General features: G+C 47.3%; 2 protein-coding genes and 2 pseudogenes across 2 annotated transcripts in view; 2 read left to right on the top strand and 2 right to left on the bottom strand.

Annotated features, from left to right (window-relative positions):
- The window catches only part of LOC129356267 (E3 ubiquitin-protein ligase RNF123-like), a 50810-nt gene extending 49288 nt beyond the window's left edge, over positions 1-1522 (top strand). Inside the window, 2 exon segments of the mRNA XM_055025864.1 lie at positions 554-639; positions 846-1522. Of these exon segments, the coding sequence (XP_054881839.1) occupies positions 554-639; positions 846-939 (180 nt within the window). The 3' untranslated portion in view covers positions 940-1522.
- A 5714-nt stretch (positions 1523-7236) lies between these two features.
- LOC129356295 (U2 spliceosomal RNA) lies at positions 7237-7384 on the bottom strand (annotated as a pseudogene).
- A 10936-nt stretch (positions 7385-18320) lies between these two features.
- LOC129356286 (uncharacterized) lies at positions 18321-20656 on the top strand (annotated as a pseudogene).
- LOC129356291 (metabotropic glutamate receptor 7-like) overlaps positions 19701-26776 on the bottom strand; it is a 79934-nt gene continuing 72858 nt past the window's right edge. The window contains 3 exon segments of the mRNA XM_055025879.1: positions 19701-21215; positions 22531-22728; positions 22731-22776. Of these exon segments, the coding sequence (XP_054881854.1) occupies positions 21166-21215; positions 22531-22728; positions 22731-22776 (294 nt within the window). The 3' untranslated portion in view covers positions 19701-21165.

Below are 26776 nucleotides of genomic sequence, written 5' to 3'. Positions count from 1 at the left end.
AGCAGGAGTTCTGCTCATTTCGGGCCGAACAACACGAGCCTCTGGAACCCGCCGGGTCTGACGGAAAGGTCACCGCTCCGCTCCGACACGCTACGCTTCCTGCAGCACTCTGCGACCTTACCATAACCTTTAGGCTGCCAGCAGCTTCCTGCAGAACTGGACCGAGCAGAACCAGCACCATGCTGGGACTCCAGCAGGAACCGGCTTAGAGTTCTGTTCTGCAGAGAACCGAGCCAGGAGGTTCTGGTCGTCCCAGCATGAAGAAGCAAATCTCCAGTTTATAATGGATCAGAACCGGACCAAACTGGACCGGGATCAGTCAGAACTGTTCCGTTTTTCAGTTTATTTCTATAGATCTGTTTCATAACACGACGCTTTAATAAGCAAATCATTTCAATCAATCAGCCAATCGATCCTATTAATTCCAGCTGTCATTCAGCTCTGGACCAGCAGGGGGCGACACGGGAGAGGAAAATTCCTAAACAACAAGGAACCCTACTGGGGTCCGGTTCTGGTTCTGCTGTCACTCAAAGTTCTCCTCTGTTTGTTTTAGCCGACCAGCGAGGAAGATCTCTGCCCCATCTGCTACGCCCACTCCATCTCCGCCGTCTTCAGGCCCTGCGCTCACAAGTCTTGCAAGTGAGTCCACAGAACCAGAACCACACAGAACCAGAACCACTCTGACTCAATGTTTCATTAGTAGAGTTTTTTAGACTCAATAGTCGTGTGAAGAAAATCTGCTAAGAACCTGTAATTATATCCTCACTTTCAACCCTTTGGGTTCCTCTGGTTCTGGTTCTGATTCCTCTGGTTCTGGTTCTGATTATGCTGTGTTCTGTGTGCAGAGCCTGCATCAATCAGCATCTGATGAACAACAAGGATTGCTTCTTCTGCAAGGCCACCATCACCGGGGTGGAGGACTACAGCAAGCCCTCCTAACACACACAGAGAGAGACACACACACACACACAGAGAGAGACACACACACACACAGAGAGACACACACACACAGAGACACACACACACACACAGAGAGAGACACACACACACACAGAGACACACACACACACACAGAGACACACACACACACACAGAGAGACACACACACACCTCCACCGGAGCTCCGCCCACCATCCTACATGGAGGCATCTGCAGCCAATCAGCTGGCAGCTCAAGAGAGACCAGCAGGTTGAGCTTTTATTTTGAAAGAGGCCTGGTGTGTGTGTGTGTGTGTGTGTGTGTGTGTGTGTGTGATAGCAGCTTTGACTCTGGACCGTTCTCCCCTTGAGAACCAGAACCGAGCCAACTCATGGATCAACTGCAGCATTAGAATCAGTTTGGTTAAGGTCCACTGTAGCTTCAGGTTCTGGTTCCGGTTCTGTAACTGGTTGAACGTCTCTGAGTGTTTAAGAGCCAAAATGGAGCAACGGGTCGGATGGTTCCGATCCAGATGTTGGTTCTGTTGGTGCAAAACTGCAGCATACATGTAACCTCATTAAATTATTAATCCTGAAACAAACAACCGGGTCCTGTGTGCTCCTTTTGGACCCACCGGTACCACTCACTGGGTACCACTCACTGGGTACCACTCACTGGGTACGACACAGTGGGTACCACACACTGGGTACCACTCACTGGGTACCTTTCACTGGGTACCACACACTGGGTACCACACACCGGGTACCACACACCGGGTACCACTCACTGGGAACCTTTCACTGGGTACCACTCACCGGGTACCACTCACTGGGAACCTTTCACTGGGTACCACACACTGGGTACCACACACCGGGTACCACTCACTGGGAACCTTTCACTGGGTACCACACACCGGGTACCTTTCACTGGGTACTACACACCGGGTACCACTCACTGGGAACCTTTCACTGGGTACCACTCACTGGGTACCACTCACCGGGTACCACTCACTGGGAACCTTTCACTGGGTACCACACACCGGGTACCTTTCACTGGGTACTACACACCGGGTACCACACACTGGGTACCACACACCGGGTACCACTCACTGGGAACCTTTCACTGGGTACCACACACTGGGTACCACTCACTGGGTACCACACACCGGGTACCACACACCGGGTACCACACACTGGGTACCACACACCGGGTACCACACACTGGGTACCACACACCGGGTACCTTTCACTGGGTACCACACACCGGGTACCACACACTGGGTACCACTCACTGGGAACCTTTCACTGGGTACCACACACTGGGTACCACTCACTGGGTACCACACACCGGGTACCACACACCGGGTACCACTCACTGGGTACCACACACTGGGTACCACTCACTGGGAACCTTTCACTGGGTACCACTCACTGGGTACCACTCACTGGGTACCACACACTGGGTACCACTCACTGGGAACCTTTCACTGGGTACCACACACTGGGTACCACACACTGGGTACCACTCACTGGGAACCTTTCACTGGGTACCACACACTGGGTACCACACACCGGGTACCACTCACTGGGTACCACTCACCGGGTACCACACACTGGGTACCACTCACCGGGTACCACTCACTGGGTACCACTCACCGGGTACCACTCACTGGGTACCACTCACCGGGTACCTTTCACTGGGTACCACTCACTGGACTCTATAGTGATGTCATCACCAGGGCGGCCATCTTGTTCTACTTGCATATTTTACAGCTTCTGTTATTTTGGACGTTGAAATCATGGTAAACTACAATATTTTAATATTTCCAGAATAAAACAGTCATTTTTTGAAAACCCAAGAGAAAAATAAAAACATGATGAATGTTGAATCTCAGCTGATGAAACTGTAACTCGACTGTCTCGTCTCATCAGTTCTGCTTGTTTGGGTCAAATTGTTTTGTTCAGACTGGATTCATGTTTCATTTGTTCTAGTAATATTCTGACTCCGTCATCCAACTCAGAGCTGGAAATAAAAATACTTTCTGCTGTTTTTGTAGAAAATAATTGGCAGAAAGATGGATTCAAATCTGAGAAATTTGAATCCATCTTTATTTTAAAGTCGTAGTTTGACTATTTCCGGAACACAACCTGCATCCCGTCCTCACCGCTCCGGTCCAGAAGGTTCCAGGGTTCTGAGGTACCAGACGAACCCGACACCGCTGGACAGAAATAGCTGATGATGAGGAGGAGGACCGCTGATCGAAGGTCTGAGAGTATTTATAGCAGAACCGGGCCGGTCCGTTTCCCCTCATCGATGTCAGAGCAGAACCTGCGGAGCTAAAGTTCATAAAAACAGAACCAGATTCACATTTGGTTTTGATGCAAACACAAACATGTCTTGGTTTATGTATAATAATCTCGTTTCTCGTCCCTGAGCCTCAACGAGGCAAACAGAACTTGCTGTTCTGGTCCGGTTCTGGTCCAGATGTTCTGTTTCCTCGTCCTGAGATGCAGACCTGAGGAGACTCTGACTCTCTGCAGGTATCAACATGGGAACGCCGAACTAAACCCACCTGCAGATGAAACAGATGGTTTAATCAGAGGCAAAGGAGGCAGCCAGCAAAACTCTTAATTAAACCGGTTAATCTGAAGGATATGAATAATAATTTGATTTAAATAGCAGAAAAAGGAAACAAACTTCTTGGTTAGACAAAAACTTTTAAATATTCAACTTTATATCTATTGTTATCTAACATTTTCAACTTTTTGTATTTATGATTGAAAAAAATCCAAATGTTTCATTTTTGGACTGAATTTTTTCCACTTCCAGGTTTTAAAAAAGTGAAACTTCTGACTGTCAAATGAAGTTTGAAGAGGGAGAGGAAATATTTAATAACTTTACATTATGAACCATACTTTGCACATTTAAACGTTCCCAGCAGACCCTCACAACACGTTTGGGCCGGCCAGGTCTGACCGGCTGCACCGGAGCCGACTCACCACCAGGTGGCCGGCGGGAAGCTCGCCTCTCTTCCCCCAAGTGCCCAAGGGAGGCTACCCTCTCGTTCACCGGGTAAACCCCAACGTACAGGCGCCGAGATGGGGGCCAACAAGTCTGCCCACCCCTGCTCGACGCCTCTCACCGTGGGCAACTCCAGAGTGGACGTACATCCAGCCCCTCTAAGGAGACTGGTTCCAGAACCAGAGCCATGCGTTCAGGTGAGACCGGCTACTTTTAGCCGGAACCTCTCAGCCTCACACACCAGCTTCGGCTCCTTCCCCACCAGAGAGGTGACGTTCCACGACCCAAGAGCTTCTGCAACCGAGGATCGGACCGCCAGGACCTTCTTTGGTTTCACTGCACAAAACTTGAGTTTGATGAAAGTTTCTGCTTGAATTTCTTTGCAGGATGTCAGAAAACCTTCCCACCTGCATCCCAGCCTCACATCTTCTACTGGAGGAAACTCCAAAGGTTCCCAATAGGGTCAGAGGTCAGAGGAGGATGGTGACCACACCATGAGTTTCTCCCCTTTACCTCCATAGCAGTCAGTGACACAGTGTCAGTCCTTGCAGCAGATGGTGCATCGTCCTGCATGAAGATGATTTTGCTACTGAAGGTCCGGCTCTTTCTGGACCGAGACAGAAAGTGATCAGTCAGAAAGTCCATACATTTTGCTGAGGTCATTTTCACATCTTTGGGTCTCTGAAGGGGCCGACCAGCTCGCTCTCTCCCTCCCCATGATTTGGCCCCAAAGCATGACTCCACCTCCTCCTTGCTGACGTCACAGCCGTGTTGGGACGTGTGGCCGTCCACCACCGTACTCTACTGCGTCCATCTGGACCATTCAGGGTTGCACAGCAGTCATCAGTGAACAAGTCTGTTTGAAAATGAATCTTCATATCCGGCTGGGTCCACTGCTACTGGTTCTGCTTGTGAGCAGGTTAGGGGCCCCATAGTAGGTTAGGGGCAATAGTCGGTTAGGGGCAATAGTAGGTTAGGGGCAATAGTAGGTTAGGGGCAATAGTAGGTTAGGGGCAATAGTAGGTTAGGGGCAATAGTAGGTTAGGGGCAATAGTAGGTTAGGGGCAATAGTCAGTTAGGGGCCAATAGTAGGTTAGGGGCAATAGTCGGTTAGGGGCAATAGTAGGTTAGGGGCAATAGTCAGTTAGGGGCAATAGTAGGTTAGGGGCAATAGTCGGTTAGGGGCAATAGTAGGTTAGGGGCAATAGTAGGTTAGGGGCAATAGTCATTTAGGGGCAATAGTCGGTTAGGGGCAATAGTCGGTTAGGGGCAATAGTAGGTTAGGGGCAATAGTCAGTTAGGGGCAATAGTAGGTTAGGGGCAATAGTCATTTAGGGGCAATAGTAGGTTAGGGGCAATAGTAGGTTAGGGGCAATAGTCATTTAGGGGCAATAGTAGGTTAGGGGCAATAGTAGGTTAGGGGCAATAGTCAGTAAGGGGCCAATAGTAGGTTAGGGGCAATAGTAGGTTAGGGGCAATAGTCAGTAAGGGGCCAATAGTAGGTTAGGGGCAATAGTAGGTTAGGGGCAATAGTAGGTTAGGGGCAATAGTCATTTAGGGGCAATAGTAGGTCATTTCAGCAGATGATCTCTTGATCCCAGGAATTGAATTGAAACTTTAGTCTTTATCTGTAAACCATCTTTATTCTCAATAATCCACAAATCTCTTCACAGTTTGATGAAAACGATTCAGTTTTACTTAAATATCTAATATTTTCACACCTTGTCATACGGCTCTACACTATCTGATGGTTTTCATCCCATGTTTCTGAAATCCTGATCAATAATGTCAAGCATTATTGATCAGGATTCAATAATCCTGATTGAACATTATTAATCAGCTCTGAACGTAATTATAGTGATTCAAAGACATACCATCTATTTTAATAGCACAACAAAATCTTTGACACTTTAATCCAATTTGCATAATAATTTGAAACGTGCTGAGAAACTCTGGATGATTTGTTGGCATTTCAGTCATTAGATTTCAACCACAAAACATTGATCTGCTGAATCTCTTCAGTGTTGGTTGGATGATTGTCTGATGATTGATCAGACAAAAACCAACCGTTCTGACTAGAATTCAACGTTGAATTAAAATCGCCTGCGATCTGGGACGACACGTCCTTCTGACCGAGACGAAATGGATCCTATCCTAAATATTCGCCTATTTTTTCAGGAAGACTGGCCTGCTGAGGGCGTTAGCTGTGATGCTACATGCGTTAGCTGTGATGCTACATGCGTTAGCTGTGATGCTACATGCGTTAGCTGTGATGCTACATGCGTTAGCTGTGATGCTACATGCGTTAGCTGTGATGCTACATGCTCCATTCAGTGTGATAGTCACCCCAAAGTGGTTCATCTGATCAGCTACCTGATTGGTTCCTGATCATCCCTGTTCAAATCTGTGGGTTGAGACGTTTGCAGCGCCACCCGCAGGCCAGAAGCTGCCTATTATATCAACATGTATTTGTGTTTGCATCAAAATTACAAATGTGACTCTTCATCTGCGTTTGTGAATTATGAGACTGTTTTAGCGGCTTAGAACCCGACCCGGAGATTCCCAGACTTACTGGACCGGTTCAGTTTGGATTCCAGTGGAAACAGGTCCAACAGATCTAGAGAGAGGCTTCAGAACCAGATCCAGGAGGAAAGTCTGACCCAAACCCCAAGCAGAGTCTTGAATGAGCTGAACAACTCTGACCTGCTGAAGACCTGGTTCTGATTGATGGTACCACCTCAGGGTTCGGGTTCTGGTAACCTAGAAAATGTCATTGCTAAATTGGTTCTGACCCAATTTAGGCTCAGAAGACCAGCAGAAATTAAAACTGATGATGAGAAGGTGCAGTTTGTGATGAAACGCTGCCATCTAGTGGTCAAGATCCTGACCTGCAGTGGAGGATCAGAGGTTCCTCATGTTGGCGCAGAACCAACAGCAGCAGCTCCTCCTGACCAGAGGAACAGGAAGAAACCTCTAGCAGAACCAGAACCTGGATGAGTACCAGCTCACACCCGGGCCGATGTTTGGGTCGGTTCTGAAACGGCTGAATTACAGCGAATTGGAGAGAAGTAAAGGAAAGTGAAATAATGTTTGTCTTCCATATTAACAGAAATAACTCCAGATAATCTAAGCCAGCCCATCAGCTCAATCAGAGGAACGTTTAGGCCTAGTCAAAGTGCGCAGGGTGTGTACGGACTGGAACAGGCTATTGATGTGCTTGATGCAGTGGGAGGGGGTGGGGCTTACCGACCAGGTGACATACCTGCTCGTTCTCTCATTTTTTCATCTGACAGCATCAGGTGGTGCACCGGTCCTGGAGGTACCTCAGTACCAGGTGGATGCGTGGAGTGGACGGAGCAAGCGCCTACTCCATCTCCCTGCTCCAAAAATCTATTTGAAGTTTCCGCTGGTTCAGATTCAGCTCATCATCATAGTTGATAAATGTCAGAGGTCAAAGGTCAAATCATTTCTGAATGTTTCTGTTTGGAGCAGAAACATTCAGTTCGATCTGTCAAAGCTTGGGTGAAAAATGAAGCTCTGAACGGCGAGATCTGGTTCCCTTCAGTTTGAGCTTCATGTCGATTTGATTCTTTATTTCAGTTCATCTCTGCAGGGTTTGATTCTTTTACCGTTTTCATTTGTTTTCAGTTAAAGAGTCAAATTTATATTCCTCTAGATAAAAATATGATCAATTAAATCTGTTTCTGTAAGGTTTGTATTGCAGCGGCTGCCTGACTGCTTGAGGTTTCCTGATGTAGCTCTGTAGCCATTTTACACTCCGCTACATTCTCCTACTACTCTCCAGTTTTATTCATATGCTGCTATTTCAACTTTTTACTTTTTGTTTCGGTTTGGTTTGAAGTGAACTGTGGTTCAGTTTGAATGTATATGTGGACATCAAGCAGGAAGTGGACTACAGCGCAGGAAGTGAATACAACCAGACTAGCTAACGTGCTAGCCTAGCGTTAGCAGCAGAAATGGCTCCTGGTCTTCAGCCAAAGACTAAAGAGAAATCACTAAACTCTGACGCCTCCATCTTGTTTCATCTGGTGAAACAGGAAGTTGCTCTCAGCGTCTTCAGAGGTTTTAGTGTCGTTTCCTGCAGTGGTTGTTGGTGCAGCGCCCCCACAGGCCAGGAGGGGAACAGGTTGGTTGGACTCAGAACCGCAGCAGCTGGAGGTTCTGTTCCAGATGTTCTGGTTCTAGTAGAACCGGGTCGACCCGACCATCAGGAAGGAAACAGCCCAACTCTTCCTGGATTTGAAACCAGCTCAGAGGAAGGCAGAAACTGGATGAAGCGGATATTCATTAATATTTAGTTTAAACATGAATATTTCACTGTCAACTGAATCGCCTGTAACTGTGCAGCTTTTTCAAGTCCAGAAAACATCAAAGTTATTTAGTTTGAATCTGAATATTCAGTTTCAAGCTGTTCTCCGTGTTAAAGCGTTTCTGTTCCTCCATGTTGATTCTTCGTCTCCTGAGATTCGGTCAGTAAACCTCGTTTCCACCTGCAGCCTCCAGTGACCTCTGACCCCAGACCAGCCTGCCTTCCTCAGAGGAAGCCGCCGCGTGTAGATCAAGAGCCGCTGGTCCTTCATGTTGGTTCAGCTGTTCTGACCTGTTGTTCTCCTTTAACTCTACAGGCTGCAGCAGCCCAGGAAATGAAAGACAGCACTTTGTGAAGCATGAAATTGTATCTGCAGGAGGTTTCAGTCCGATGTGGGAGAAATGCCGACCAGCAAGCTGCATTAACAGCTCCAAAGAAACTGGAAACGCTGCATTTGCTAAATATTTGAATTAATTCAGAGATGGAAACCTGCAGGAGGCGTCAATGTCGGCCCAGAAATCCTTGCTCCGTGTTTTAATCACCACTCAACGTTACCGAGTATTACATCGTAATACACTTCAAAGGAACAAAGGAACTCATTAGTAACTTTTCAGGAGGAAAGAGGAACTTGTTTTATGTAAATAATTCCTGAGTATTGATTTAGTTCTATTTCCACTGACAGATTATTTCACTTTTAACATAAAAATGTTTGGTAAGTGAAATAATCTGTCAGTAGAACAAGACCTTTCATCAATATCAAGGAGTTATTGACTTACGAGCTCCAAAGTATTTCTGAAAACTATTTATTCTCAAAACTTGGTGGCCTTCTTTTTATTCCCCTCTGCAACTAAAATCTCCCCAAAACTTTTCTCATTTCTACGAACTAATGCTTCTTTCGTTTGGACCTGATGGCGTCTGAACGTCTGGACCCGGTCGGTCTCCTAGCAGCTGAGGATTAAAATGCTTTTTAAATCTTCTGGAGCTTCGGTTCCGACTCCACCGGGTCCAGATCTGCTGACACTGATGTTGGTCAAATCTGTTTTCCACTGAAAGGCGAATCGTGATGTTCGTCCTCATTCCAGCTCATCGTCTCTGTTCTGAATGTTTTCTCTTGTGGGAAAAACTTTTCCAATGTCTGTGTTAAATAATAATCCATATAAATACATCTGATCATTAATGAGATCAAAGTGTCTTTGAAGACGATCAGTCGACACAAACTGTTCATTCTGCCGACTGCATGCAGCAGACACACCTGCAACAACTCTGACCCCGAACAGTGAACTACAAGTCCAACTCCAGAGCTGCTCTACTGTTGAGCTCTGGGCTTGTTGTGCTTCAGAAGCAAAAACCGAACCCTAACCTTAGCCCCAACCCTAACCCTAACTCTAACCCGTTACTGGGTCTCTGACACCAACGACCAGAAACACGTGTAATACACGTGACAATAAGTACAACTAAAGGCAAAAACATTTTCCTTTAGAATGAATTAAAATGTTTAGATACTTAAATAGCAGATTTTTACAAGACAATTGTCCGAGACTATTACCTACTAGCATAGGCTATTGTTAGCCACAATAAGCTAAAGTTATTGTTAGCCACAGTAAGCTAAAGCTATTGTTAGCCACAGTAAGCTAAAGCTATTGTTAGCCACAGTAAGCTAAAGCTAGTGTTAGCCACAGTAAGCTAAAGCTATTGTTAGCCACAGTAAGCTAAAGCTATTGTTAGCCACAGTAAGCTAAAGCTATTGTTAGCCACAGTAAGCTAAAGCTATTGTTAGCCACAATAAGCTAAAGCTAGTATTAGCCACAGTAAGCTAAAGCTATTGTTGGCCACAATAATCTAAAGCTTGTGTTAGCCACAATAAGCTAAAGCTATTGTCAGCCACAGTAAGCTAAAGCTATTGTTAGCCACAGTAAGCTAAAGCTAGTGTTAGCCACAGTAAGCTAAAGCTATTGTTAGCCACAATAAGTTAAAGCTAGCTAAAGCTATTGTCAGCCACAGTAAGCTAAAGCTATTGTTAGCCACAGTAAGCTAAAGCTATTGTTAGCCACAATAAGCTAAAGCTAGTGTTAGCCACAATAAGCTAAAGCTATTGTTAGCCACAATAAGCTAAAGCTAGTGTTAGCCACAGTAAGCTAAAGCTAGTGTTAGCCACAATAAGCTAAAGCTATTGTTAGCCAAAGTAAGCTAAAGCTATTGTTAGCCACAATAAGCTAAAGCTATTGTTAGCCACAATAAGCTAAAGCTAGTGTTAGCCACAGTAAGCTAAAGCTAGCTCTGCAGCACCAGGTTAAAATGGACCGGAACCCACCGAGCCGCTGTTCCGGAAGCTGACGTCAAAGATGTTTGTTTAGTTTTGTTATTTATTTCTGTTGTGAATTTTGCTGTTTTGTAAACCCTTTCATTATCAATAAAGAACAGAAACAAAACAAACAAAACTAATAACTAAACTAAAAAGATGTAGATACACAACTTTGTAGTGATTTGGTTATATTCCATCTCGTATTTTGTTTAACTAAATTAGTTATTTGATTTTTTGTTGATGAATATGTTTGTTCTATAATGTTACACACACTAATTGATGAATAAATGTAATAAATTAACCTTGATAACCATCAATGATCAAATAAATCACCAATTGCATTGACAATAACAATAAACAGAAAAAACTCTAAATAAATATTGATGGTACAAAGTAAAAGATATAATTATTGAATGATAACAATTTCATTAAAATGTTCAGTAATGAACTTTTTCAGTGAAGTGAAAAAGTTTTAAATATCTCCAAAGCAGGAGATTCGCAACTAAATCCAGGTTGTAATCTGGATTTAGTTTAATTATGAGCCTAACTGGGTCTAACTGGGTCTGACTGGGTCTGACTGGGTCTGACTGGGCCTAACTGGGTCTGACTGGGTCTGACTGGGTCTGACTGGGCCTGACTGGGTCTGACTGGGTCTGACTGGGTCTGACTGGGCCTGACTGGGTCTGACTGGGTCTGACTGGGTCTGACTGGGCCTGACTGGGTCTGACTGGGTCTGACTGGGTCTGACTGGGCCTGACTGGGCCTTTCTGTGTTGAAGTCCCACAGAGAAACCATCTCAGGCCTGAACCTGTTTTACAGCCTGAACCTGTTCAGCTGCTGAAGCCCCGCCCCTTTCCTGTCTCACCTGAGATGAACCAGGAAGTGGTGTGAAAGAGAAACAATCAGTTGTGTCGTCTTCTGGAGGAATTGGTCTGCAGATTCAGGATTCAAAGGCTGCAGCACATTTATGATTTATTCTCGTTTCTGATTAAAGGCTGAATTTGAACCTTAATATCTGAAAAAACTTCTGCAACTTCTATATGATCCCATTTTTATTTGAAGATGAAATAAAACTATCAGGAAAAACTGAAACTTCAGAAACTGAACTGGCAAAAATATCACAATAATAACTTCACATGAGGTTTTTATTGACTTATTTAACAGGTTTATGAGAACATTTTGAAATATTTCTGGACATCTGGACCTGAAATCCAACAGAAAATCCAGAGAGTTCAAAACAAAGCTGCCAATAATTTAGGGGAGCTTAATCTGGGTCTGCAGTGGACGAATGAATAAACTAATAAACCTTTAAGCAGTCAGTGGAGCCGTGACTGACTGACTTCCTGTGATTCCAGATTCACTCAGAGACAAAATGGCTTCCAGACCAGAGGAGGATCTCTGCAGTCTGCACTCTGAGAAACTCAAACTCTTCTGTCTGGACCATCAGCAGCCAGTTTGTCTCGTCTGCAGAGATTCAGAAAAACACATCAAGCACAGATTCAGAGCATCGATGAAGCTGCTCAGGATCACAGAGAGAATCTGAAAACATCTCTGGAGCCTTTAAAGAAGAAACTGGAGCAGAAGAAGGAAGTTAAAGAGAGTTTGATCAGACAGCAGAACACATGAAGGTCCAGGCCCGACACACAGAGAGGCAGATTGTTGAGCAGTTTAGAAGCTTCATCAGTTTCTAGCAGAGGAAGAGGAGGCCAGGCTGGCTGCACTGAGGGAGGAAGAGGAGCAGAAGAGAGGGATGATGGAGGAGAAGATGGAGGCTCTGAGCAGAGAGATAGCAGCTCTTTCAGACACAGTCAGAGCCACAGAGAGGAGCTGAGAGCTGAAGACGTCTCATTCCTGCACAACTACAAGGCTGCAGTGGAAAAGAGTCCAGCGCTGCCCCCTGCTGGAGGATCCACAGCTGCCCTCAGGAGCTCTGATAGACCAGGCCAAACATCTGGGCAACCTGGCCTTCAACATCTGGAGCAACATGAAGGACATGGTGACCTATATCCTCTGGTTCTGGACCCAAACACGGTGAATCCAGAACTCCTGCTGTCTGAAGATCTGAGCGTTGTGACAACAGGACGGAGGCAGCAGCTGCCTGATAATCCGGAGCGGTTGGATAAATCCCGTTTGGTTCTGAGTTCAGAAGGTTTCAGCTCAGGGATCCACAGCTGGAGCGTCGATGTTTGAGTCGGTGGGACCTGGAGACTCGGCGTGTTATCAGAGTCTGGAGGGAGGAAGAACTACATCACCTCAGCTTTATGGGAGATCTGGTTTAATGAAGGGAAACATTACAGCTGGTCTCCAGGAGTTCCTCTTACTGTTCTCCCAATAGAGAGGAAGATCCAGAGGATCCGAGGGAATCTGTCCTTCTCTGATCTGGACACGAACACACATACACACCGTCACACACACCTTCACTGACCGGATGTTCCCTCATTTTGGCACCGAGAATAAAATGCAGATTTTACCTGTAAAGTTCTCAGTAACAGGAGGAAAGCAACCAAAGTGACCTCTGACCTCCAGAGCCACATGGAGCCGGTTCCACAGTGGGCCTTCATGCAGAACCAGAACCAGAGAAACTGATTCCTGCAGCGTCTGGCAAACCAGAACCTGCTGCTGGAGTTCTGACCAGAACCAGGAAGATGGAGACACCGCCCGGTTCTACACCGCCCGGTTCTACGGTTCTACACCACCTGGTTCTACACCACCTGGTTCTACACCACCTGGTTCTACACCGCCTGGTTCTACACCGCCTGGTTCTACACCATCAGGTTCTACACCACCTGGTTCTACACCACCTGGTTCTACACCACCTGGTTCTACACCATCAGGTTCTACACCACCTGTTCTACACTGCCTGTTCTACACCACCTGGTTCTACACCGCCCGGTTCTACACCACCTGTTCTACACTGCCTGGTTCTACACCACCTGGTTCTACACCACCCGGTCTACACCACCTGGTTCTACCACCAGGTTCTACACGCCTGGTTACCTTTAATTCAGGATAACAGGAACATGTATTAATATCATTAACGGTGATTATTGTTGATTTGTCAAAATGTAAATGTTTAGTTGCTTTAGTACTGATACTCGTTTCATGCATATTAAGGAATTATTGGTTAATAAAATTTTTATATTTTTGCTGAAGATATACTTGTAAATTAGCTTTGTCATATTTTCTCTATTAAAATATCTGCATTAGAAACTGGAGCAAAATGCTGGGAAGGGTTTTGTTTTTTAGTGCAATGAAACTGATTGTTTTCATGTGAAGCTGCTTGAAACGCCTCGTTTCTGAAACTTGCATCGTTCTGTGTTGTCCAGCAGCTCATACACACATTGCAGCATTTGGATCAATGTGGTTCCGTCCGGATCCGGACCCGGCCGGCCGGGTCCGGTCCCGGCTCCTCAGGGTCAGCGTGTTCCGGCCTGCTGTCCCACTCTTCCTGTTTGTCCCCAGAATAAAGGCTGCAGGATGATAAACTGGTTTCCATTGATTCTGCTTTCTGGCCGGAGGATCTCATCAGGCGGAGCAAAGCGTCCCGTTCCCGCCGTGCCGCCTGATCTCAGATGAAGGTTCAAACGCTGCAATATTCGTCATTTTTCTGTGAAATCAAAGAGGCAGCAGATCAGCACTTTAACTGTCTGCAGCGCTGATTCAGACTGGAAGTTCCTCTGCACCAACCAACTGGGAGGAAAACGTCCCAGTTCGGTCATCTGGTCCACTGGGACCAGCCGAGGAAGCAGAGACTTTTCCCTTTCACTAAAACTCAACTTGTTCACAGAAAGTGGATTTTTCTCTCAGCGCTGGATGGATATTCATTTTATTCAATTGTTTCATTATTTATTGATGTGATTTTTTGTAATGTCTGAATTTCGGGCGAGTCCAGGTCTGTGGCTCCGGTCCAGGTCTGTGGTTCCGGTCCAGGTCTGTGGTTCCAGTCCAGGACTGTGGTTCCGGTCCAGTTCTGTGGTTCCGGTCAGGTCTGTGGTTCCGGTCCGTTCTGTGGTTCCGGTCCAGTTCTGTGGTTCCGGTCCAGGTCTGTGGTTCCGGTCCAGTTCTGTGGTTCCGGTCCAGGTCTGTGGATCCGGTCCAGTTCTGTGGATCCGGTCCAGTTCTGTGGATCCAGTCCAGGTCTGTGGATCCAGTCCAGGTCTGTGGATCCAGTCCAGTTCTGTGGATCCGGTCCAGTTCTGTGGATTCGGTCCAGGTCTTTGGATCCGGTCTATGTCTGTGGATCCGGTCCAGTTCTGTGGACCCGGTCCAGGTCTGTGGATCCGGTCCAGGTCTGTGGTTCCGGTCCAGGTCTGTGGTTCCGGTCCAGGTCTGTGGTTCCGGTCCAGGTCTGTGGTTCCGGTCTAGGTCTGTGGTTCCGGTCCAGGTCTGTGGTTCCGGTCCAGTTTCTGTGGTTCCTCCTGTTTTTCCAGCTGAGTTGGGTTGGAGGAAAAACGCGGCTCTTTGGGCCGGAACGGAGCCGTTTGACGGTTCTAGAAACCAGAGTTTGGGCCAAAGACATGAATTCAGCTGAGAGGAAAACATGTAGAAAAAATAACAAATGTTTTTATTTCATGTTAATACATTCTTAGACAACAACACAGAATAGTTGCATGAGTGGCCAAATGTAAATCTCTCCCACAACATTGGCACAGAAGCAGCAAGGGCAACAGGAAAATATCAAGTACAAACAGTAAAAAACATACATGCTTTCTTTTTAAATATATATACTCAACTTCCTCTGTTTCCCAAAACTTCTCCGGGAAAATCCAAGTTCTGCAGAAAGTATCGGAGGAACCAACAGTGAAGAACAGGAACCAAAGAAAAGAACGTTACATTTCAGAGCAGACGTGTGGAATCAGCTGTGCTTCGAATATTTCATTATTTTCAACTTTTTTCTGATTCAGTTTCAACATCAAACATATCAGGCATGCATCGACAATCTCCACAGCAGCAGTCCATGAAATCACCAGGTTCTTCAGGGACTGTGGGACAAACGGACGCTCCCTCTGCAGAAACGCCGTGACGGGAAACCTTCCCTGAACTCGCCAACAAAACCTTTAATCGGTTTGGCGTAGTGCCAACAACCCGCTGAGTTTTCTAACCAACCGGGATCTGAAAACAACTAAAGTACAGAGAAAACATTTCAAAACCGCTGGGAAACTTTCACCGATCACCTCCATCCCAGGAAACGGCAACACTTTGGAGACGATCAGGGATTGGCTGAGGAAGCAGGTGGTCGTCTACTGGATAGCTGCTGGTTACCAAACCAACCGGGTCTCCTGGTCCGGACGGGTTCTGGTGAAACAGAACCTGCGTTTCACCAGAACTGCGGTGAAGAAGAGCCAAGTGGACAGAAAAGTGGAAACTTCTGAACCTGTCACGAATCGGCTCAAGAGGTCAGGCTGTGATGTGACAACCCCTAAAGATGATGTCATACCTCACATCAAACTTCCTGTTTTAAACGAAGAAGTGATCTGATTGGTCAGCTGCTGTTTGATGCTCTGCAGCCAGCATCCAGGCTCGAGCCATCAAGCTAACGCCACCGGGCCGCTCAGAACCGTTCTGCCCGTCCTCCAGCCGTTGGTGACGTTTCCATGTTGGAGTCCAGGCAGAAGCGAAGCAGCTCGGCGCCGTGAACCCGGCGTTGGACCAGCAGTTATCCTGATGACCTCTTGACCTCTGCTTCACATTCTCTCAGCTTCTCCGTTTCTCCACACTGGCAGTGGTGGGCACCGCTAGCTAAACAGATAGCTGCGCTAAAGTGCTAATCACTATTATTGCTTCTGCTAATGCTAAGCTGCTGTGCCAACAAAGTATTTAGCAGAAGCTAATGCTAAAGGGCTAACTTGAATAAAAAGCACAGCTGAGATGTTCGGCTTTAAATCGTCTTCATGTTTGTATCTTGTTCTGTTGGGTCCATGTTTAGCCTTGCTTCTGTAAAACGATGCCTGCGTCCAAAACAATGCCGGACATCAGTTTGTAAAACATTTTCAAAGTTAGCAAAGAAGCAAAAGCGCCAACATAAAAAAAAAAAAAATCATTTTCTGTAATGCCTTAGGACTTCAGGATTATCTTTTAGTGCTGTTTCTGTATGTTTCTTCTTTTAAATGAAGGGAAAAGAGAGATTGTGACCAGGAGTGAATCTGCTGCTGTTATCTAGAAAAACCGACCGAGGTGAAGCTAAGTGTGCTGAACATTTTCAAAGTCAGAATAATGATGAAGAACTACTGGGACCAAAGCAGCGATCGCATCCTTTGGGTGGTGATGACGGCAGTCATTGTGACTTGGCTGTTACCACTAAAATCTGTCCCAGGTTGAGCTGTTTTTCACTATCCTAGTGTGAAATATCTCTTCCTTTTAGTTCGTTTTTATTTGTGTGTTCTGGTTTTACTTATCAGGTTTTAGTAAAGGTTTTAGTGTTTCCTCTCTCACGGGTGCTGCCTCCACCATGGCGGCTCGCCGGCATGCGGAGGCACCACAGCGTCCGCTTTTATTTGACGAACGAGGCAAAGAAACTGAGCTGAGGAGGTTTAGACTTGTCCCGAAAATTGATGCAGCAAATGCTGAAGTTTCGGCCAGATGACCTGAACTGTATCCTCACCCTGCCTTTCAACAAGGGATACGACGTGAGTTTGTTTCCGCCGCGCTTCTGAAGGATTTCTGGACCTGGGAAGGAAGGAAACATCCAGCGAGGGGGGAGATGCAGACCGAAGGCGGAGCTAGCTCGGACTCTGAGGAGCCGCAGACGGACAGCAGCGATGATGCCCCCCTCCCCGACGCCCAGCTGGCCAAGAGGCCGGCGGAGTCCCCGCTTGACGGCACCAACACGGCGGAGAAGAGAGGGAGGAATCCATGCTCTCCCCCTCGGACTCCTTCAGCCAGGCCTCCTTTCTGAAACTCGCTCACCAATCAACCCCGAAGGACCCAAACGAGGTATCGGCTCTAGAAAAACGACCGAAACCGAGACCATTAATGTTAGAAGTCGCGAGTTAGAGCGCAGAGCGTTTTATCATTTTTACAGGAATGTGGTCTCCCGTTTTTAAAACATTGCCCCCGGTGGCAGGATTTATGGCCACCACCGTCCATATGGAGCGGCTCTAATGTGGCCATTTTAATAAGCAAGCCGCACATCCTGGTGAAGGGCAGCACTGTGCTGAGAGAGGGACTTTTAGCAAATCTGACTTTTAACGGACAGGATTTTAACCTCTTAAATATTTATGGTTTTAGTGATAAACATGACAGGTACGACTTTTTAGAGGAACTGCAGCCCCACATGCTGGGAAGGAAACCTTTAATAGTTGGGGGGATTTTAACTAGAAAAGACAGGAAAAGAGAGACAGGATTTTAAGATAGACAAGACATCGCTTTTATTACAGAGGATACTTTGGAATTTTAAACTAGTGGACTGCCAAAAAACGGATCTTAAAAACTGGAGACCCGTCACCCTTTTAAACGTGGACTATAAACTTTTAGCAAGCTTTTAGCAGCCAGGATGCACCGAGTGTTGGGGGATCTAATCCACCCAGATCCAGCCTGCGCCGTGCCGGGGAGGAAGATCACGGACAGCCTGGTTCTGATCCGACAGCCTGGTTCTGATCCGAGAGCCTGGTTCTGATCCGAGAGCCTGGTTCTGATCCGAGACACCATCTGTTTTGCGAGAGCCAGAAACATTCGGCTGATAGTCCTAAATCTAGATTTAGAGAAAGCGTTTGATCGGGTCTCCAGAACCTCCTCCAGGTACTGCGAAAAATGGGTTTTCCCGGGAGGTTCGTAGAGTGGGTGGGACTGCTGTACCGAGACATCTCCAGCAGATTTCTGGTGAACGGGTTTCTGACAAAAGCAGTGGAAGCAAACAGCATGGGGTGTCCATTATCTGGTTCAAAACTAAAAAAGAAAAAACAAAAGCGCAATTTTATGGCCCATGGAAAGAAAGTGAAAAGACAGGATTGCAGTTTGAAGTAGAACAGGAAGAGTTAAAAATACTGGGTGTGAAATTTGACAAGAATGGGGGAGGAGAGGAAAACTGGATAGAGAAAATCAGGAAAGTAAATCAAAGATTAGGATTTTGGGGACTAAGAGCGCTGACGCTAGGAGGCAAGATTTTAATCATTAAAGCTGTGATTTTACCCGTTTTTACTAACCAGTTCTGTTTTTATTCCTCCTAGGAGAGTGGTTTTAGAGCTGCAACGAGACATCTTTTATTTATCTGGAACTCCAGGTGGGAAACACTGAGCAGAAATATGATGTTTAAACCCAAAGAGAAAGGAAGGAAAGGACTTCCAGAACTGTTTTTGTTTTTATACCAGCACTCACCTCAAACAAGCGCTGAATATTTCTACAGATGAAAAGTCAAACGCAATGAGCAGATTCTGGATGGGAACATATTTCAGAAAATTCAAACTTTTAAAAAGTGATTTTAGAACACCAGTAGCTTTTAACTTCCCACCGGCTGATGCATTTATACAGATTTTTAGAGCATTTTAAACTGGAAGGAGAGGAGGACAGGATTTTAACCAATCATCGTTTTATCATCTCTGTTGTGCAGGACCGGGAACCAGGACCGGGAACCAGGACCGGGAACCAGTGACTCCAGTGCGCAGACTCCTGTACGGAGACGCCACCACCGTTTGGCGCAACGTGAGCATCCCGTCCTCCCAAACAGACTCCAGGACCTGTCATGGATGGCGGCTCATGGGATCCTTCGGGTCAGAGCCGTCATGCTCTCCCGCGGCATGTCCGCAACGTCCATCTGCCCCGACCCGGTTGTGGCGCGCCGGAGTCGGTGAGGCACCTGCTGTGGGAGCGCAGCGCTGCTGAGGACCTGCGGGCAACGGCCGGCTCCTCGCAATTCCTACACTTGCCAGCAGGGGGGGTCCTAAATGCACAGCTCATTCTGTACAGGGTGAGCCAACAGAAACTTACAAAAAAAGACTTTGCAGAGATGTGGCTCACCCTCGCCACCATCAAAGACGCCATTTGGACCTCCAGAAACCTGCTGGTGAGCAGCGCAGCCAGATCCCCCCGTGGCTGTGATCCGGATGGCGGCAGCAAGAAGAGAAACATCAGGAGCTGCCGAGGACACAGCACCAAGAAGCCGGCGCCTCCGTGGACGGAGGAGCCGGTCAGAGCCGGAGGTCCCGGCAGCGGCGGCCTGCCTCACAAAGGGGGACCCCCTGCTGGGCGGGGAAGGACGGGATGACTCTGGACTGGATGGGGAGTCACCCCTTGTTCTTGTTTGCTTTAGTTTAATTTAACTAACAAAAGTGTATTTTAAAGAAAATGAAGAAGATTCTTTGTATCACTGCATAAATGCCACATTTTTAACTGTCCCAAGTAACCATAAACTTTTTTTTTAAAGAAAAAAAACAACAACAAAAAAACTGACCAAAGCAGACAGGTCTTTTTGTGGGTGACAAATTCAATTCAACAATAAATAAATGGGGCCATGTGGCGCCGGTGGTTCTACAGAGAGACTTTTAATCTGGGCAAAATTCTGACTGATATCAATATTATAATTATCATAGGAAAGGAAAATGTAAAGTGCAAAGTACTCATGTGTTTATAATAAGTAGAACCATATTTATCCAGAGACTTTTAGTGGAAAGTAATCTTATTGAAGTTGACTACAGAGCCAGCGTTCCAAAGAAAGCGATCCGAATCCAGTTTCCACAATAAACAATGTCTCCATAAAACAAACGTCCAAAATCCTCTGAGGTTTTCCTACCAAAACTCAGCCAACAACAAATCCGGCTTCATTTCAACAATGTTCTCGCATGACAGCAGTTTGGACACACCTGCACCAAACAAAAGCTAGCTCTGCTGTTAGCGCATTAGCATCAGTGTGCCCACCACTGTACACTGGAGACGCTTGGGGTGTCAGGCGGGTCGGACTGGACATGCAGAACGGTCACATTAACAGAAACCATCGCCTCAGAAACACAAAGAGCCACAGACGGAGGAACCGCAAACACAAGCTGGGAACCGGACAGGATGGGAACGGACGCACACGACGGCACTGGCACATCACAGCTGCTACTTCCTCTCACAGCTCCTCCCACAATCCTGCAAAGCATTCTGGGATGTAGAGTTCCCAAAGTTGGAGCACGAACATGGACCTGCAAACCAAATAAACATGCACCATCGATAATTACATGAAGCTGTGAAGGTGGTGGCGTGGTCACCGTGCGCCTCAGTCTCAGTCCAGAACCAGCGGACCGGTTCCACTGGTTCTGGACGCGTTTCATCCTCCAGCCTCCAGGTGGCAGCGTGAGCTCAGCTCTGCAGGTGTGTGGCTTCAATAAACACAGAAAACAATGAGATGTTCATCCAGGAAGCAGAACGGATCCGCCAGCGGGCCAGAGTCATCCCGGCACCAGAACGAGCAGAACCGAAGGACGGGTCCGATGGAAGAAAGTGACGGATGAATCAGCCTCCAGAACGCTCCGGGTTCGGCGCGCCGTCAGGTCAGACACCTCCGTCCCATGAGTCCACGCTCAGAGCAAAGCGGATCCGGCGGATCAGAACAGAACCGGCGGCCCAGTTCCCCGGCTGAAGAGGATCGGACCAGCAGACCGCTCGCAGATGGAGGATGGAGTTAGATCACGACGTCGTTGTAGCTCACGTACTTGGTCTTCGCTGCTGGACCTGCGGACAAAAAGAGACGCCATAATTACCAGGAACCCGACGACTGGAGTTCAGAGGTCAGAGGTCAGGTATTTGTCCCGGTCATTCAGAGAGATCCTAACCGACTGGTTTAGGATGATAAATCACCTCCCACCTCCTTCCACTGTTAATGTTCATCTGAAAGATGAAGCAGCCTGGAACCAGCAGCTTTGGTTGGAAGTTCTGACCCCCAACCAAAACCGCTCCAGATTCAGTCGGTTCTGAATCCCAAGTAGAGGAAGAGGAGCGAATGTTCAACATCCTTCAGGAGTTTTCCATGAGCTGGAGGTGATGGAGGAGCTGCTGCAGAGACTTTAGCAGGAACTCCTCTGACTTTTAGCTGAAGCTAGTGAGGGATGATATATATATATATATATATATATATATATATATATATATATATATATATAAACATAACAGCTGTGCTAAAGTGCTAATCACTATCATTACTTCTACTAATGCTAAGCTGAAGGAACTGTCAATATGAGGCCTCTTAAGTTCACTGAGAAGGGGATCTTAAGGCCCTCCAGACTCAGCAGTGACTGTAAACAATGGATTCATGAAGAACTAAGAAGCTCTCCCCAAAGCCCCGACTCTCCCCGAAGCTCCGCCTCCCCGAAGCTCCGCCTCTCCCCGAAGCTCCGCCTCTCCCCGAAGCTCCGCCTCTCCCCGAAGCTCCGCCTCTCCTTGAAACCCCGCCTCTCCCCGAAGCTCCGCCTCTCCCTGAAACCCCGCCTCTCCCCGAAGCTCCGCCTCTCCCTGAAGCACCGACTCTCCCTGAAGCTCCGCCTCTCCTTGAAACCCCGCCTCTCCCTGAAGCTCCGCCTCTCCCTGAAACCCCGCCTCTCCTTGAAACCCCGCCTCTCCCCGAAGCTCCACCTCTCCCTGAAGCTCCGCCTCTCCCCGAAGCTCCGCCTCTCCCTGAAGCCCCGCCTCTCCTTGAAACCCCGCCTCTCCCTGAAGCTCCGCCTCTCCCTGAAACCCCGCCTCTCTCTGAAGCTCCGCCTCTCCTTGGCCGTCATGGGCAGGAAGCTGACTGAAGGGCGCCCCGAGTATGTTGGGGCCTCAACGCTGCAGGTTTGATACAGATGAGGAAAAACGTTGAGACACGATGGGAAGGTTGATTTTACACAAACCGCCCTTTAAAAGCTGAATCGTGAGCTTACCGCTGTTCTCTTTAATATTTAACGTTTTTTCTGCTCTAACTCCTGAAACGGCGGCGTTCAGACCGCAGCTCTAACGACCGTGCGGGTGATAAACATGAGGGTCGCGGGCCGGCCGGAGCCGCCAGACTCACTGCTGGGCTCCAGGTTCTCGCACAGCTCCGTCTTGGCCTCGCCGTTGGGCCGGTCGGCCGCCTTGTGGGACAGCCGGGACGACATGGTGGCGGCAGTGACCACGGCCTTGAAGGAGCGCTTCCTCTTCTGGACGTTGAGCTCTGGGTGGAAGATGATGACGTAGACCTTGGGCACAAAGAGCAGGCCGAGGGCGACGAGGCGCTCAGGTTCATGGAGACGGTGAGGGTGGAGGTCTGGATGTAGAGCTGGGGGCAGAAAACACCAGATTAACCAGGAACCACAACGGCCCGGAACCGGCCGGACGGAACCAGGTGGAACCGGCTGGACGGGTTTTACAGTGAAGGATTGTTTTTATTGCTGTGTTGCTCACCAGCAGCACCTGGTTCTGAAGGTCCATGAAGAGTTTATATCCAGTGGATGTAAACACATTTAAAGCCACCTCCTGCTGAACCCATCCAGAACCAGAACCAGAGGAATGCAGTGAACCACCGACTTTATGTTTTATGGCTGAAGTGGAAATGTTCTCCAGATGTAGCCAAGAGTTAAAGCTGCAGTTGCTGCATCCGAGGTCCAATCAGACACCAGCATCTGGTGAACAGCCAATCAGACTGCAGCATCTGGTGAACAGCCAATCAGACTGCAGCATCTGGTGAACAGCCAATCAGACTGCAGCATCTGGTAAAAAGCCAATCGACTGCAGCATCCGGTGAACAGCCAATCAGACACCAGCATCTGGTGAACAGCCAATCAGACACCAGCATCTGGTGAACAGCCAATCAGACACCAGCATCTGGTGAACAGCCAATCAGACTGCATCTGGAGGACAAAGAGACCTTTGCCTTCAGGTTGGAATGAAAGAAATCCAAAGATTGAGCCGGATAACTATCAGAACCAGAATAGGATCAGATACAGATCAGAACCGGAACACAAGATGACATATTAGATAGAGCAGAAACAGCAGCAGTTGTTATTGGGATTCAGGTCACTACTTCCACTAATGTGGGGCACTCACAGTGAGTGAATGAGTGTGTGTGTGTGTGTGTGTGAGAGAAAGTAGGAGAGACAAGGGAAAACACTAATTGATCCTGATCCCAGAGACGAGAACAGATAAAGCAGCAGAATCAGAGATAAAGAGGTCGTCCTGATCCGCTGCCTGCTTATCAAACTGCAGACTGCTAACTGGTGGCTAACAGGCTGCTAACTGTTGGCTAACATGCTGCTAACTGGTGACCAACAGGCTGCTAACTGGTGGCTTACAGGCTGCTAACTGGTGGCTAACAGGCTGCTAACTGGTGGCTAACAGGTGGCTTACAGGCTGCTAACTGGTGGCTAACAGGCTGCTAACTGGTGGCCAACAGGTGGCTTACAGGCTGCTAACTGGTGGCTAACAGACAACTTACAGGCTGCTAACTGGTGGCCAACAGGCTTCTAACTGGTGGCTAACAGGTGGCTTACATGATGCTAACTGGTGGCTAACAGGTGGCTTACATGCTGCTAACTGGTGGCTAACAGGCTGCTAACTGGTGGCTAACAGGCTGCTAACTGGTGGCCAACAGGCTGCTAACTCGTGGCCAACAGGCTTCTAACTGGTGGCTTACAGGCTGCTAACTGGTGGCTAACAGGTGGCTTACAGGCTGCTAACTGGTGGCCAACAGGCTTCTAACTGGTGGCTAACAGGTGGCTTATATGCTGCTAACTGGTGGCTAACAGGCTGCTAACAGGCTGCTAACTGGTGGCTAACAGGCTGCTAACTGGTGGCTTACAGGCTGCTAACTGGTGGCTAACAGGCTGCTAACTGGTGGCTAACAGGCTGCTAACTGGTGGCCAACAGGCTGCTAACTCGTGGCCAACAGGCTTCTAACTGGTGGCTAACAGGCTGCTAACTGGTGGCCAACAGGCTTCTAACTGGTGGCTAACATGTGGCTTACAGGCTGCTAACTGGTGGCTAACAGACAACTTACAGGCTGCTAACTGGTGGCTTACAGGCTGCTAACTGGTGGCTAACAGGTTGCTTACAGGCTGCTAACTGGTGGCTAACAGACAACTTACAGGCTGCTAACTGGTGGCTTACAGGCTTCTAACTGGTGGCTACCAGGCAGCTTACAGGCTGCTAACTGGTGGCCAACAGGCTTCTAACTGGTGGCTAACATGTGGCTTACAGGCAGCTAACTGGTGGCCAACAGGTGGCTTGCAGGCGGGTTACAGGCTGCTAACTGGTGGCTAACAGACAACTTACAGGCTGCTAACTGGTGGCTTACAGGCTGCTAACTGGTGGCTACCAGGCAGCTTACAGGCTGCTAACTGGTGGCTAACAGGTGGGTTACAGGCTGCAAACTGGTGGCTAACAGGCGGGTTGCAGGCTGCTAACTGGTGGCTAACAAATAAACAATATTACCATTTCTTTCAAATGTTGTCCACAAATCTGTCTAAATGTTCGATAGTGAGCATTTCTGCTTTGCTGAGATAATCCATCCCACCTCATAGGTGTGCCACATCAAGATGCTGATCTGACATCATGATTAGTGCACAGGTGTACCTTATACTGCCCACAACAAAAGGCCACTCTGAAACGTGCAGGTTTGTCACACAGCAAATGCCACAGATACCGCAGGCATTGAGGGAGCGTGCAATTGGCATGCTGACAGGAAGAATGTCAACCAGATCTGTTGCTCGTGCATTAAATGTTCATTTCTCCACCATAAGCTGTCTCCTAAAGCGTTTCAGAGAATACGGCAGTACATCCAACCGGCCTCACAACCGCAGACCACGTGTAACATCAGCCCAGGACCTCCACATCCTGCAGGTTCACCTCCAAGATCGTCTGAGACCATCAGACAGCTGCTGAAACAATTGGTTTGCATAAGCAAAGAATTTCTGCACAAACTGTCAGACACCGTCTCAGGAAGCTCAACTGCATGCTAGTCGTCGTGTGGGTGAGCGCTTTGCTGCTGCAAATGTTGTGGATCGAGTAGCCCATGGTGTTGGTGGGTTGATGGTATGGGCAGGCATCTGTTACGGACGAAGAACACAGGTGCATCTTATTGATGGCATTTTGAATGCACAGAGATACCGTGATGAGATCCTGAGGCCCATTGTTGTGCCATACATCCATGAACATCACCTCATGTTTCAGCAAGACAATGCTCGGCCCCATGTTGCAAGCATCTGTACACAATTCTTGGAAGCTGAAAATGTCCCAGTTCTTGTATGGTCAGCATACTCACCGGACATGTCACCCATTGAGCATGTTTGGGATGTGCTTGACCAGTTTCCCACTAATATCCAGCAACTTCGCACAGCCATTGAAGAGGAGTGGACCAACATTCCACAGGCCACAATTGACAATCTGATAAACTATGTGAAGAAGATGTGTTGCACTGCATGATGCAAATGGTGGTCACACCAGCTACAGACTAGTTCTGAGTCTCCAGACCCCCAATGAAGCAGAAACAGAAATGCACATTTCAGGGTGGCCTTTTATTGTGGGCAGTATAAGGTACACCTGTGCACTAATCATGATGTCAGATCAGCATCTTGATGTGGCACACCTATGAGGTGGGATGGATTATCTCAGCAAAGCAGAAGTGCTCACTATCAAACATTTAGACAGATTTGTGGACAACACTTGAAAGAAATGGTAATATTGTTTATTTGGAATAAATTTTAGATGTTTGAGTCCATCTCATGAAAAATGGGAGCAAAACAAAAGTGTTGTGTTTATATTTTTGTTGAGTGTAAATCAGAGATTCTCTTCCTCATACCTGAGGCTTTTAGCAAACAGAAATCATGTTAGTGGTTCTGAACCAAAGGAGGATAATGGTGGACGTGGTTTTTTATTGGGCGCATGTAAACTTCTGGTTTTAACTGTACATGAGCATGCATATCATGGATCCTATATTTACCAAATTTGGACTGAACATATTCCAATGCATATAAATACAGAATTTATCTAAATTATTTACATCAATGTAAAACTGAGGACCTTTTAAATATTTGTAGAAAACCTGAGTGTTTAGTGGTATGAAAGAATGTAAGCAAAGCAGAAAAATAGCGGAAAGGATCATTACAGCAGCAGGAAGAGAACGTGAGGAAACGGCATGAATATTAGAGATGCTCTTCAGCCTCAGTTCCTCCCAGCATCACTTTAAGCAGAATATTTAACTCTGAAGCGTTTTCTTATCTCTGGATGTTCCTTTCATTTCTGTAAACACTCCACATCATTACTGATGCTTTTCTTTCTCTATC

This window comes from Poeciliopsis prolifica, unplaced genomic scaffold (genome assembly GCF_027474105.1).
Source record: "Poeciliopsis prolifica strain line A6 unplaced genomic scaffold, Auburn_PproV2 SCAFFOLD163, whole genome shotgun sequence".
NCBI lineage: Eukaryota > Metazoa > Chordata > Actinopteri > Cyprinodontiformes > Poeciliidae > Poeciliopsis > Poeciliopsis prolifica.
This window is presented reverse-complemented; position numbering and strand designations above follow the sequence as displayed.